Source organism: Mirounga leonina, unplaced genomic scaffold (assembly GCF_011800145.1).
Source record: "Mirounga leonina isolate KUSES-001 unplaced genomic scaffold, KU_Mleo_1.0 Mir_93, whole genome shotgun sequence".
In the NCBI taxonomy this organism is placed as follows: Eukaryota; Metazoa; Chordata; class Mammalia; order Carnivora; family Phocidae; genus Mirounga; species Mirounga leonina.
This window is the reverse complement of record NW_023270854.1, coordinates 7396997-7412268: the sequence shown is the minus strand read 5'-3', so window position 1 is coordinate 7412268 and position 15272 is coordinate 7396997. Positions and strand designations below refer to the sequence as shown.

General features: G+C 38.9%; 1 protein-coding gene across 4 annotated transcripts in view; it reads left to right on the top strand.

The window, feature by feature from the left end:
- Window positions 1–15272, top strand: part of SOCS6 (suppressor of cytokine signaling 6) — an 86854-nt gene that overhangs the window by 21724 nt on the left and 49858 nt on the right. The window contains exons 2-3 of one of the 4 annotated variants that reach the window (XR_004677657.1): window positions 4863–7789; window positions 10877–10982. The exons of 1 other annotated variant lie outside the window; for it this stretch is intronic. Coding sequence is in view for 1 of the 3 variants with exons in the window: in XM_034996127.1 (XP_034852018.1) it covers window positions 4988–6595 (1608 nt within the window). In the remaining 2 variants the exon portion in view is untranslated. Of the gene's footprint in view, window positions 1–4848; window positions 8105–10876; window positions 10983–15272 lie in introns of those variants that run through there. 2 more of the 4 variants (XR_004677656.1, XM_034996127.1) reach the window with 2 other exon arrangements.

Here is a 15272-nt window from a genome sequence, read left to right as displayed (position 1 = left end):
CCAGCCTTGTCCTATCATTTCCTTGACCTTTCTTGGAGCTCACAGGTATCATCTCTTAGTTTTGTATCAAACAGCTTAACTTCTCTTGGATCTGATGGAGTATCTTACACGTGGAGGGGGGAAAGACTGTAGAGAGCTTTATGAAAAGTAGCTTACAACAGAAAGGAAGTCTGTAGTACCTACTGTAGGATTCAGATACTTTGTACAACTTTTATTTCCTGATGATAGCATGATTGATATATTGATAATGCCATGAATGCTCTGTTTTTCACCCATGCTCAACTTTCAGAAAGCAAAAAATTTTTTATTTTTAGATGTACTTCTGTAACTATGTGGAAGTAAGTAATTAGGGGGGTGGCATTTAGTATTTTTACTTCTTTCTCTTGACTGGTATTTATTTGGTAGAATTTCTTCAGTAGCCTTTACATGCCTGAACACGGAACACATGCCATGTGAAAGTGTGGGAATAGATTCTGTGTGGTAGAACTTGTCACTGATTGGCAGGTGTTTTTCCATGTGGCCTTTTTAGATGGAATTGCCAGTCCTGCATCATTTGTAATAACGACTTTTGATTTTGCAGAAGATCAGTTGCTCCATTTTGATAAGAGGAGATTTAGCCAGTTTTGTACAGTGTGATTTCCCTATCCCATCATTCCTATCATTTACTTAATAGTCAAGGAATACTTATTTGGCATCAAAGAATTTAAGCAGTACATATTAAATATGTAATGGTAGTTCCTGGTTAGGAATATAAAAACAAATGAGACATGGTCTCTATCTTCAAGCACTACAATCTGGGGAATAAGATATGAATAGAATATGCAAGCAATTCTAGGTCACTATGTGACATACTATTAAATAAGTGCAAGTTGAGTATTTGGAGTTCAGAGAAGGGAGAGAGAACTCCCCTCTGGCTGGGTGATCAGAACAGATTTCAGGAAGAATATTTTTTTAAGGAATTATCTGAAAGGTGGATTAGGAAAAAGAAAGAGAACATTTATCAGGAAGAGGGAATAGCATAAGCAGGCACAGAAGCAGGAAAACAAAAGCATTTGTTATTAAGATCAAAACTGAGCTAACACTTTACACCATTCTTAGAAAATTAACTGGGCTTGAGCCTATGGGTCAGGCTTTAGGTTGATTTACATTTTTGGGTTTGAGAGACGTTGGAGTGACACTCCAGACAGACCATATAAAAGCCATTCTGGATGTTGATCCATTGACCTAGTTTGTCAAGAATTTGCTGATTTTCCATAATTACTGCAAACAGTACTTTCTTTGCAACACGCCTGTTACTGGGGCTGAACATGTTTGTTTTGTCTCATGTTTGCATCCTTTAGTTTTATGTTTTATAGCTATTGGTAATTAAATTTTCTTTAATCTCTGTGTGAACTGATGCCCAGTTCTTTTATGAACAAACTTGGATTCATTGTGCTAGTGAGCCAGAAAATTATCACTAACACAGGAGGTTTTATTAGTCCACAGGTCACCATTTCAGCCTGTTAAGACAAATAAATGCAATTTCTACTGCTATGAAGAATTGTACTTAAAAGTTCTCTCTGGGAGCACTTGGGTGGCTTAGTCATTAGATATCTGCCTTCGGCTGGGGTCGTGATCCTGGGATCCTGGGATCGAACCCCGCATCCGTCTCCCTGCTCAGTGGGGAGACTGCTTCTCCCTCTCCCTCTGCCTGCAGCTCCCCCTGCTTGCTCTCTCTCTCTCTGTCAAGTAGATAAATAAAATCTTAAAAAAAAGAAGTTCTCTTTGATTCAGTGAAGTTAATAGACCTTTCAGTATACTTAGGTTGTCCTGTTTTTCTTAGCTTCACAAAAGAATTTGACAGATGATCTCAGTCCCTTTGTGGTGTCTTTTGAACTGAAGTTTTATTGTTTTTTTTTTTAAGTTTTTATTTTTTAAAGTAATCTCTACACCCAACATGGGGCTTAAACTTACAACCCCAAGATCAAGAGTCACATGCTCTTCATACTGAGCCAGCCAGGCACCCCTGATTTTATTCTTTATCCTTTTTGTGCCTTGATTAAGACATGTTATTCCTATCTCAGAGTCTTAAAGATACTTTATATTTTGTTCTAACTAAAATGAGATTTTCACAATTAGATTTTAATCTACTTATAAATTTATTTTCACTGCTGGGGTGAGGTATGGCATCCAGTTTTCTCATTTTTCCAGATGTATAACCAGTCATCTTCATGCGAGGACTGAATTGTGTCCTTTGCCATCGGTTTGCTTTCTGTCACGTGTCAGGTTTCCATGTATGCATGGACCTGCTTCTGTGTGTGATAGTGTTTCTTTATTTGCAAAGATTTCTGCAGATATTTCCATGGCACACACATATGTAGTATTACAGAATTATTTTATGTTACTCTGGAGTAGTATTTAGTTGCAGCAGAATATATAACTGACTTCAAGGCATTTTTAAAAAACTTCATACTGTCATGAAGGATGTGAACATGCAATGTACAGATTTTCATGAAGATACATACGTCTGCCTTCCTAAAATATTTCTGTAGAAAGGCAAGTTGATATGATAATTAGTGTGGAAATGCTAAGTGTGGTAGGTTCTGTGACATCATTGGTTGACGACTCCTGGAGCGGTCACATAGTTGACGGTGCAGGTTGCCATGGTCAGGGCCCAGGGCTTGCTCATCCACAAGCCCATGGATTGGGCTCATGTGATGCAAACACATTATGCTGATTTTTACCAGAAAGCCATTTTGTTCATTTTTACTTACTATTTATTATTTCCATGATATGCAGAATATTGGCTCCTTTCTATTGATTTTTTTTCTTGTTGACCTTTTAAAATTTCAACATAATTTTACACATTTTGTTATTCCCGAGTGAACAGCTTATTTTACTTTACTTGCATTTCATATCAGCCTCTTTCTAATGACAGGTCGTAATTCATCTTAATCATACATCAACAAAATCTCAAGTCGGCTGCGTGGCGGTTTTATACTTATGTACCTATAATAGCCACAGTGTGTGGATTGTTATTCTTATCAGAAGAGATTCCATATTGGAATCTCTCTTTGCCTACAAAACCTATTCTGTCTACTCAAAAGGAGTGACTTGCCAACAGAAGTGTGTTGTCATTATATTCTCCATTTCATGTTTATGAATGGCCATATTTTCGTCAAACAAATTAAAATTGTTAATAACTTAAATATTACATGCTTATGCTTAGGTGGAAGATAATGGTACTTGGATAGTGAGTTCACCTAATATACAACGTAATATGTTTAACTTAATGTGTTTAAAAGTAACTGGCGCTCCCAGTACTTACATGCATTTTATTTTTTACAACTTGCTCGAAAACATGGTACATGACAGTAAGACTTTTTAAAATTCCTTTTTCCTTTATGGAGATGCTATTGCTGATCCCCTGACAGATTGTCTGATGTGAGTGGTTTTTATTAAAAATGATTCATGCAGATTTTATGTGCACAGTAACCAAATCCTATCTATCTGTAAAGTAAATGTTTGTAAGATATCTCTCCCCTCAGTTCCCACCGTGTTATCATCAGTATATTACTAATTGGTTTGTCTTATAATTTATCCATTCATACATTTCTCTGTGCTACTCGATTATGAGGCCATGAACGGTTTATTAATCTGCATATGACCGTACAGTGCTGGGTACGTAGCAGGGACTTAGGAAATGCATAGTGAATTCGTGAGTGTCATCAAGCTTAGAGGTATAGTCTTTTGCCAAGAAACAGAGTGGTGCTAAACTGATGGGTGGGGAGATTGGAAGCTTGCTCTTAGTTTTATTAGCATTTTGCTCAAGTCTAGCTAATCATCCTGTTAGGGCATTATACTTTGATGGTTGTAGAAACTGCAGAGCTTGGACAGAGAGGAAATAAAACATTATGTGTAGATTAAACAGAAGATCTTTGCAAAGCAGTTACAACTGTTATCAATATTACTTCTGGGACCAAAATTTTTCCCTGTAAGATGACATTCAGAAAGTCTTTGCAGAATTAAAATCCTATCTTTTCAATGGTGGAATGTTGTACAAGATAGTTTAGAAAATACATTCTTAGATCCGAAGTAAAAATTTGCCAGGGGAAACTACAGAAAAAAAAAAAAAAAAGAAGAGGAAGAAATAATCATTCTGGAAATATGCTTCATCATCTTCTTCAAAAGAGACCGACACTTAGACGAATCCGGCTTTTGCTGGGTGTGCCCCCGAGGTGAGTGTGTCTCAGGCTGTGCTGGGCACCGGGAGGGTGAAGCTGGAGAGTCTTCCTCTCGGAACTCAGAGGCATAAAGGGCCATCTCTGGACTTTCTCCAGGTTATCCCAGATGATGGGATTCTTCTTATGGATTTTTACAGATGTTTAAATATTTGCAAGCGTGCATAAACTGTTGAGGCATCAGCCAGACTGGTTATTCTGCCAGTTCGACTCGGTGTCACCTTCGCTGAGTGTGTGCTGTTGGTGATGCAGGCTGGCGGCTGGGGACAGGCCGGGGACAGCGCGAGCTGGTGCAGTAGCTGAGCAGCGGTCTAGCGGCGTCGTGTTAGGAAGGACAAGAACATGGACTCTTGCTCAAAAGCAAGGCGCAAAAAGGAAAGGGGGAGATTAGGGTTTGTTCTTTAGGCATTTTGAGATGTTGGTCAGACGCTGACCACATAGTGGACTGTGAGCTCTTCCTGTGCCCTGGGGGTGGGGGGGTGGGGGGTGGAAGCGCCCCCGCGCTAACAGAGCTAACCGTGTTGCAAGCACTCACGTGGCCTTGTTCAGAAGCTAAAGGATTGAAACTGATTAAAATAAAATTGCTGTGGAAATATTTTGTAATGTGACTTTTTCTTTTTAATTTTAGGTTTTATTTTTTAGAGAATAGCTCCAAAGCGTGTATGAAGCTGGAACAGTACGTAGATGCAGCATTGCAGCCTCACCAGGTGTGTGCGGGGAGTATTCCGGAGAGAACGTGATCCTCTTGGAGTAGGTAACTAGTCATAATGAAGAAAATCAGTCTTAAAACCTTCCGAAAATCTTTCAACTTGAATAAAAGTAAAGAAGAAACGGATTTCATGGTAGTCCAGCAACCGTCACTCGCCAGCGATTTTGGAAAAGACGATTCCTTATTTGGTAGCTGCTATGGTAAAGATATGGCCAGCTGTGATATCAGCAACGAAGACGAGAAAGGTGGAAAAAGCCGATCAAAAAGTGAAAGCCTCATGGGTACGTTGAAACGGCGGCTGTCTGCGAAACAGAAGCAGAAGGGCAAGGGCGGCGCGGCCTCCGGGGGTTCTGCCGACGAGGACACCTTTTCCTCGTCCTCGGCGCCCCTGGTCTTCAAGGATGTGCGCGCTCAGAGGCCCATCAGGTCCACGTCGCTCCGCAGCCATCACTACAGCCCCACGCCGTGGCCCCTGCGCCCTACAAACTCGGAGGAGACGTGCATCAAAATGGAGGTGAGAGTCAAAGCCTTGGTTCACTCTTCCAGTCCGAGCCCGGCCCTGAATGGTGTTCGGAAGGATTTTCACGACCTTCAGTCTGAAACCGTGTGCCAGGACCAGAGTAATTCCCTCAAGAGTTCGGAATCTCAGAATGGAGACCTGCATCTTCACCTTGATGAACATGTGCCTGTAGTTATCGGACTTATGCCTCAGGACTACATTCAGTATACTGTGCCTTTAGATGAGGGGATGTACCCTTTGGAAGGATCGCGTAGCTATTGTCTGGACAGTTCTTCTCCCATGGAAGTCTCTGCGGTCCCTCCGCCAGTGGGAGGGAGCTCCTTCACCGAGGATGAGAATCAGGTAGACCAGGACCTCGTGGTGGCCCCGGAGATCTTTGTGGATCAGGCGGTGAGTGGCTTGTTGATTGGCACCACGGGAGTCATGTTGCAGAGCCCCAGAGCGAGTCATGACGACGCACCCCCACTCTCACCGTTGCTACCTCCAATGCAGACCAATCAAATCCAAAGGAACTTCAGTGGGCTCACCGGCACAGATGCCCACGTGGCTGAAAGTATGCGCTGTCATTTGAATTTTGATCCTAACTCTGCCCCTGGGGTTGCAAGAGTATATGACTCCGTGCAGAGCAGTGGTCCCATGGTGGTGACAAGCCTTACAGAGGAGCTGAAAAAACTCGCGAAACAAGGATGGTACTGGGGACCCATCACACGCTGGGAGGCAGAAGGGAAGCTAGCAAATGTGCCAGATGGCTCTTTCCTTGTTCGGGATAGTTCTGATGACCGTTACCTGTTGAGCTTGAGCTTTCGCTCCCATGGCAAAACACTTCACACGAGAATTGAACACTCCAATGGTAGGTTTAGCTTTTATGAACAGCCGGATGTGGAAGGACATACATCTATAGTTGATCTAATTGAGCATTCAATCAGGGACTCTGAGAATGGAGCTTTTTGTTACTCGAGATCTCGCTTGCCTGGGTCTGCAACTTACCCGGTCAGACTGACCAATCCCGTATCGCGGTTCATGCAGGTGCGTTCTTTGCAGTACCTGTGTCGCTTCGTTATACGTCAATATACCAGAATAGACTTGATTCAGAAACTGCCTTTGCCAAACAAAATGAAGGATTACTTACAGGAGAAGCACTACTGAAAATTATGAGAGCCCTGCATCTCGCACTTTGGGAATAAGGAAAAGAGATTGAGATACAGTTTACAAACTTTCATTGCTATCAACATTTTTTGCTGCATACTATTTCAGTTTTATGTGTAAAAGTAATCAATTTGTTTAGGGGTGGGGAAGTGTCAGCAAGGTGTCTTGGGTTTATTTTGGTTCTTTAAAAAGGGAAGAAGTCTTGAGGTTTTGGAAGTGTGAATTATCTTTCATAAATGTGCAGAATAATCACAATGTGAATTATCAGATTCTCCTTAACCGCCCCCCAAGTCCTTTGCTGCTATCCACTATGATTTTTATGCATTAAAAGCACATTTCATGTGTATTCAACCCTAAGTAAAGTTGAATGAAACTTACAGAATGAATATTGTCATGTCTCTTTAAATGGCCCGTTTTCAAAGATCGTGTTGAATAAACATACCCGTATGATAAAACGCAGAATTTACACATACACTGAAAATGATTTTTAATCTCATCCTTCAGAAGGATTTATTTAGAACTATGATTTGACATAATCTTGGGTATTGGAATGCAGATCTGCAACATATCTTTTACAACACTTATTTCTAAATTGTTTTTGAGGTTGTGCTTTTTCTGGTTGTGAAAAGTTGAATTTTTCTGTTGCCTTCATTTTCATCTTGTGGTTTGTCTATTTTAATAAATGGCCTTACATGAAAAAAAATCATAAAGAATTGTATACCGCCAATTTAGAAATTGTTGCCTTTTCTGTCATTAAACTCTGGTACAAATTGGAATAACATAAAAAGACCTATGGGACTAGAACTATTATTGAAAAGATTCTAGATGATCATAGTTTCCTGTGATAGAAATTTTGTTGTGTTAATTATACTTTCCTTCGGTAAAGTGTTTTATCTGTGATTTCTTTAGCTTAGCCACCATTTTATTTGGGTGAACTTAATGTAGAACTGATTTTCATAAAAGGACTAGATTCTCTTGCAACATTTAGGTTTCTATAAAGTTTTAAATTGATTTGAATAGAAAACCTTGTTTTAGAGTTGGATTTATATTCTTCTTTTACGTAGTCACTATGAAGATGTGCTAGATTTGACCCTTCCTTCTCTCCACCAAAAAAACAAAAAAGCTGATGACTTTAGTTGAAAAATTGTGGGACTTGTGGAGCATCCTGTCAGAAGAATATTAAAATCATATCAGGTATATGGAAGTCTTGTTGCCTACCATATATACTGCCATTTAAAAACCGGTGTGTTGTTTTGTTTTGTTTTAAATTTAGCTAAGTGTTAAGTAAATTGGCAAGCATCATTAGTTGTTTTATCTCTGATTCAGTTGCTTGGGTTGGGGGACAGAGAGGAGTGTGTTATCGCCAGTACTTTTGTTCTTTTGAAATTCAGTGTTTATTTGCTTCAGTGAGTGTTTTGGAAGCACCCCATCTAGAAAATGTTTCCATCTCAGATGAAACATATAATTTAAGACATTTCTTCCTTTGCCACTCAGTTTTCCTATCTCTTACCCCTCAATTAAAAGTAAGAGGAAAGGTCTTAGGTCACCCTTAATGGCTTTGTCATTCAGACACACGAGTATCCCTGTTTTCTGTTGCTGTTGTTGTTTCTGTTTTTTAGGGTCAGAACTGAGAAATACCAAGAAAAGGCACAATAATATCGTGTTATGGTATTTTGACTTAAAGGGGAAAAGGTACTTAATTTTGGTGGAATGTTGATTGTACCTTGTCACAAAGACTCCTCTTTCATTTTCTAATATGTTTTCACCCAGTAAGATGGAATATGGAGTATACTGTAATAATATAATTTAAGTGTTCACTATAAGCTATTTGGATTAAGAATTATTACAGAGTTGTAAACTTATCAAATTAATGCAAGACATTTAAACTATTTTTTTGCAAAACTATTTATTTTTAAACAATTTAAAATATATCTAGGGTGAGTTAAAAGCCCCTGTGCATCTATATTAGATGGCAGGTATTGTCACAGAGTCACTGTGTATTAATAATAAATGTTGGGATGGCTTCTCTGTGTTTCTAGAAGCATTTACATGTACTCTTTGTGAGATCATGGTGCACAGAGGTCTTTGGACTGCCCTGAACCCTGTCTTATCATGTGGGCATAGCCTGCTCCCCACGTGTTCCTCATGATACCATGTGTTCAAGATCTAGCTGTTTAGTTTCAAGTTAAGATTATTTTGATTTTCATCTACATGTTTTTAAAATTGTGTTTTGTGTTTTATGGAGGGCAAGTCTTGATGCTGTTCTAATTCAGAAAGCCAGTTTTTTATGTGCTTTAATACTTTAAGGTGAAATGCCCTATTCTAATCCAGTTTGAAATTGCTAGGGCCTGATAGTGTGTTGATAAAATAAAAATATTTGCCAAGAAATTATTTACAAACAAAGGAGTATTGCAATATTTTCTGCTTTTGTGTAGAGAGAACCATTTGGCGTAGGCAGCACAACATAATGTGAAAGACTGGCTTTATAGGATCCTAAAATAAAAGTCTTTAAAAATGGAAAGGAGAAGAGAGAGAAGTCTCCATCCTGTAGTTTGGTCCAGATACCATTTGGGTGAATTTCTGGATTCTACTGAATGGCAGTTTGGATGGCGTGGGCACAACCTGTAAGTGATTTTTAAATATGTGCTTCTAAAAAATCTGAGCTCAAGGCAAGAAAGAGAAAACAGGAAAGCTGTATCCTTTTGCCGCAGTAAATGAATCAGAGTCGTTTTTTTTAAATCAAGCATTTCGTCACAAAACACGATAGAGGCCAGAAGCTAATTCTAGGCTTACTAGGGCACTATTAGGCATTTTTATAAATAATAAGAAAGCATAGAAAGTACTTGAAAAATATCTCACTCTTTCTAAGGAAAACTGTTCTCTTTCTACTTGGTGCAATAATCTGAAAATCTAGAAGGTCAAAAACATATCACAGGAAATGATCATAGAACTAAAAATAGTTTATAAGGAAACCGGCTACAGGGGCGACCATCTTGCTGTTGAAGAAAATCATGTGCCAAAAGGCTAAATCATTGGCATATAGGAAATAAACATAAAGTATACATTATAATTTCTGAGCCAGTATTACTGAAACAGGATAAAAATTACTGAAATCTTAAATAGGGTATATGCAGTGTCCCTGCTAGTGCTACTAATCTGAATATCTTCACGATGCTTTCAGAAACGCCACTTTTAATCATTGTACATTTCACATTCTGTAGGAGATAATTTGCTTCATGAATGAGTCAATATATATTAAATCTTAATGGCTTGTCATCAAATGTGAAATCTTAATTTGAAAATGAAATCACACTACCAGCAACAGACCGTTCTGTTGAAAACCCTAATAAGGAACAGTTGCCAGTTCCATAAATGACTATAAATTCCAAAATAAAGTATTGGTACGTTAGTAATCATCACAAATCTGGCTCCTTTTACTACTTTTTAAAATCCTTTTAAGAAGGGTTTTTTTAATAAGCATTCTTTTTATCGATCAGTCATAAAGTGGTGAATGTGTTAGTTGCTGTTTCTGAAAAGTGATGCAAACTCTACATCCAGAGATGATGAAGAATTCTTATAGAATTTTGTAATAAGTATACATGTTGGGTTAAAGAAATTTTATAGTCGCTGGAGTGCCATGAAATTAATACTTGCAGTCCAGATTGCTGTAGTTTACACTTTTTCTGTATGTTTCAAATCAGGTGTGTCCCATTTGTACTGAGAACACCACAGAATGAATTATCCAAAGTCCATTGATTTTAATATGTGTTTTGGTTTGTAAACAAATTATGGTAATTTCTTGCACATTTTTGGAAATTAATTGTATAAGAATTTATGTATCTGCTTCTAGATACAGTGTGTAAATAAAAATTTCGTTCACAAGATCTGCCTTTTAGCCTATTTAATAACCTGGATACAGAGTCTGATTTTAATTAAATCAGGTTAACTAGATAGTTTCTGGATGCCCCATAAACTGGGCAGAGACTGGAGGGTAGGGACCAGCAAATTTAGTAAAAAAAAGTTAGGAAAAAGTGAAATAGTGTTGCTCATGGGAGACATGAAATGAATTAGGAATCAGCTAATGTTCCTACTGTCCTAAAAGCTTTCAGCATAGAGGTGGGCGTGAGCTGGCAGAACATCTACTAGACCAAGACTACTAGAAATGAGCATGGTAATAAAACTTCCCTGGAAGAAGGTGTTGCTGAAATATCTTTTAAAAAAATTTGACTCTTGTTTTCTTCTTTTGCATGACTTGTCTTGCTAATGGGTGATTTACGCCAGTTGCTCTCTTCCCACTGTCCCTCCCCTGAAGCCTTCTCCCCAAAGTCCATGCCTGGTAATACCTGGGCCTGACACTGGCAGAGAACCCAGTCCTAGTGGCATCTGAGTAAGTATCTGTTTCTGAGCATGTTTGACTTTGCACCCAAACTCCTGGGGTTACACTTTGTCTTCAACTGCCCTTTCCCTACTTAGTACCAGGCAGCTTTGCCACCTCCTCTAAGGAGTTAGAAGAGAGTCCTCTTGGGAAAGACTCCCTTAGATTGCAAAAGCCAGAGAGGTTGGCCAGAGCAGGGGTTATTTCTATACGGTTTATGAACATGGCCGGTTGCCTTGCCTAGAGGTCACTTCAGGCCATCAAACCCTGCCCTGGGCCTAGGTCACAAGCATTATAAAATGTTCTCTTAAATACATGGAGTTCAGGGTGCCTGGGTGGCTCGGGTTAAACAACCGACTCGATTCTAGCTCAGGTCATGATCTCAGGGTTGGGAGACTGATCCCCCCATGATGGGCTCTGTGCTAAATGTGGAGTCTGCTTAAGATCTCTCTCCCTCTGCCCCTCCCCCTGCTCTCCCACTCGCACGTGCGCGCACTCTCTCTTAAAAAAAAAAAATATATATATATATATATATATATATATATATGAACTATATATATATGGGATATATATATACACACACACATATATATGGAATATATATATATGGGATATATATATACACACATATATATGGAATATATATATGGAATTCTACCCAAGGATCCTATTAGAGAGAGCCTCTTTCTTCCCTTGTGCAAATAATCTGCTCTCTGGCCCCGCCTTACCCCTAACAATTTTTAAGTAGGCTCCACAGTTCTAGCAGGGCTAGAACTCACAACCCTCAGATCAAATCCTGAGCCGAGGTCAAGAGTCAGACACTTAACTGACTGAATCATCCAGGTGCCCCACCCCTAACAATTTTAAGAGGTGGCATCTCTGCCCCCTTCTACTGAGAACTCATTCTGAAGCCACCTGTTTACCTACTGCCTTTGCCACAGCCCATTTGCCTCTCCTCACTGTGGTCTTGGCATTCTTGTTTTCTTGTGGCTGGCAAGGGGTGAGCACCATTTGACCCAGAGAAATACCATCCTCATAGTGGCTGTGGGGTGTAACAATTGCCTAGAAAACCAAGGGATGTATATCTTTTAATACAGAAGAATCCGTTGCTCTGCAATACACGGGTTCTGGAATCAGTAGGTGAAACTGAAGAGCTGGATTTTACATCATTCATCTCAATAATCATAGCAAACCTAAATTGTGCTAATCTGTATACCACTAACTCTTCCTTAACATATATTTTATATCGTCAAAACAGCCCACTGTGAGGCAGGCACCTTAGCATCATAAAAAAAGAAACAGATGCAAAGGTGAACGTTGTAAGGTCACAAAGAAACTAAGTGACAGAACCAGCTTACACACTCATGCAGTTTGGTTCCAAAATCCATGCTGTCATCCAATATGATATACTTCCTCTACTTGGTGTTTTCTATTATTTAGAGTATTTATTTCTCATTGTCAGGGGGCAACTTCAGCCTAAGCAAATGAATTGCCTATTGCTTTCTCCTCCAGGGGATTACTCTAGCTTAAACAAAAGATGTTCTGTCTAGGCACTGGCAGGTAACCATTTATGGGGCCTGGCTTATAGTGTATCTTATGGGCTTCATCTTTTAATCCTGAGGAAGGGAACATGGGTTCCCCTTGCATGGCCTTGGAAAGGCTCACTTAAAAGAAAAGTACCTGATACACTAATATAGGAACACGATTAGGTGGAGTTGAATTGTAACTCTTGGGAGGACTTCACGTGTTTGGTGCATAAAGGAAAATGTTACTTCTGCTTTTTTGCTAATGTGTTCGATCAGATTGCCTGAGACATTCATTGTGCCTTGTTGTGCTAGGAGCCACAGTTTTATGCTTTATAGCAGACAAAAGACTCCATCCCCCCTTTCCTTCTCATTTCCAATACCCATGCTCAGCCAGTTCTCTTAAACTTCCTGTCACTTTGTAGTAAGCCCATCCTGAACAAGAACTTCCTTCTGGAAGTAGTTCTAACTATACGTACACTCTACATTCTAGCTTCTTTGCCTGCAACTAAATGGATAGAAAAAAATCACTACCTCTGTTTCTGTGGTAATCGTTAGGATGAATTCAAGGTAAATTCCCTTCCCCACTTCTGGCAAATAGCCATTTATATTATACCTAGCCCAGTATCATTAAAACAGAAATAATCTCTTTGTTATAAACTTTGAATAGTTGTCCTAAACCCTATCAGCACATATGACTAGCCTAGAAAATTTAGAGAATTAGGACAATTAACTGAAACTGAAAGTAGCTAAATCCTATTTAAAACACATTTCAGGGGCGCCTGGGTGGTTCAGATGATTAAGTGTAGATTCTTGGTTTTGGCTCAGGTCATGATCTCAGGGTCCTGAGATCAAGCCTGGCATCCCCCTCTGTGCTCAGTGGGGAGTCTGCTTGAAGATTCTCTCCTTTTGCCCCTCCCACCACTCATACACTCTTTCTCTCTCTCTCAAAAAAATAAATCTTAAAAAAAAAAAAAAAAACACATTTCAATGTTTCCAATGGTATTTTCCACTGTTTCCAGTGGAATTCCAATGAATTCTCTCACCTTTTGTTTAACGAATTATCTTTATTTTACTCTGTTTTTTTAAAGATATTTTCACTAGGTATAGAATTCTAGGTTGACTTTTTCTTTTGCTCTGTAACTGCTTTAAAATGTCATGTCATTGTCTTCTGGACCCTGTTGTTGCGGATGAGAAATCAGCTGCCATTTGCACTGTCCTTTCTCTGTAAATTATGTGTAATCCTCTCTTGCCCCACCACACAGCTTTTAAGATTTTCCCCTTCCTCTTTATTATTTCATTTTATATTTTAGTTTTTCTCTGTGTTTTTATTTTTCAGTAGTCCAATTAATAATGCGCTGAGGTGTGGTTCTCTTTGTATTTATCCTACTTGGGGTTTATTGTACTTTATGAATCTGTAAGTCTTTTTTTTTTTTTTTTCTTTTTCTTTTTTTGGCCAACTTTAGGAAATTTTTCATCACTATTTCTTTAATTTCTTTTTCTATCCCTTTCTTTTTCTCCTCTCCCTATAGAATTCCAAGTTCATGTTTGTTAGACTGATACTTTCCTAAGTATCATTGAAGCTCTTTATTTTTTCAACCATTTTCTCACCTTTTCAGATTGTATGATTTTTATTGATCTATCTTTGAGTTACCTAATCCTCCCATCTGCAATTTCCAGTTTGTGGTTAGGCCTACCTAGTAAATTTTTAATGGTATTCATTTTGATTCTACTCTCGACTTGGTTCCCTTTGGTAGATTCCATTTTCAGCTGAGATTTTTCATCCAGGTCCATTTCCATTGTCTGTTTTTTCCATATTGCGTGATTTGGGGTCCTTTGGCCCTGTTTTTGTTGTTTCTTTGTTGTTGTTTTTAAGCATTTCTGATAATTTTTTGATTGGATGATGAACATCATAGATGAAACATTTTAAGAACTCTGAACTGTTACTATCTTCCTCTGAAGAGGGCAAATTTTCTTCTGGAAGTCAGCTAGAAAATTGGCATATTGTCTTGATTCTTTTGAAACTTGATTGCAAGCATTGTTAAGTCTGGTCTGTTTAAGCTTGTCTCCTTAGTTTTATGACATAGCTACTGCTCCTCGGCAACTCTAGGATCTCAACTTCAAGCTTGAATGTTTACCAAGATCACTCCCTCTTGAACTCCAACCTGTTTCCCCAGTAACTGTTAGCTGCTAAAGGCTCTGTGTGGCTCTTTAGCCATCCTGTTGCTGTTTTTTTTCCCCCCAGAGTTCTTTATTTGTTTTCTTCTTCTTTCTTCTTTCTCCTTTCTTCTTCCTCTTCTTCTTCTTCTTCCTTCTTCCTCCTTCTTCCTCTTTCTTCTTCTTCTTCTTTCCTTTCTTCTTCTTCTTCCTTCTTCTTCTTTCCTCTTCTTTCTTTCTTTCTTTTTCTTTCTTTCTTTCTTTCTTTCTTTCTTCCTCTTCTTCCTTCTTCCTTCTTCCTTCTTCCTTCTTTCTTCTTTCTTCTTCTTCTCTTACACTGTCCGTGAAAACTATGACTTGGGAATTTGCATGAAGATCTTTAGGCTTTTTCTTTGTGATTCTCTTCTTTCTTTGGTTTTGTCCCTCAAGTCCAAAATGCTTTGACAGTTCCAAATACTGACTGTTGCCTCTTTACCTGGTTAAGACTGCCATTCAGCTTGGACACTTTTCCTATGTGCTGCCTTTTGGAAAATGTGCTTAGGGAAAGTGACAGGGTAAATGTGGACCTCCTGTGTTCTCCTGCTTCGAGCATTGTAATCTGTCAAACTTGGTTGTTCTCCAG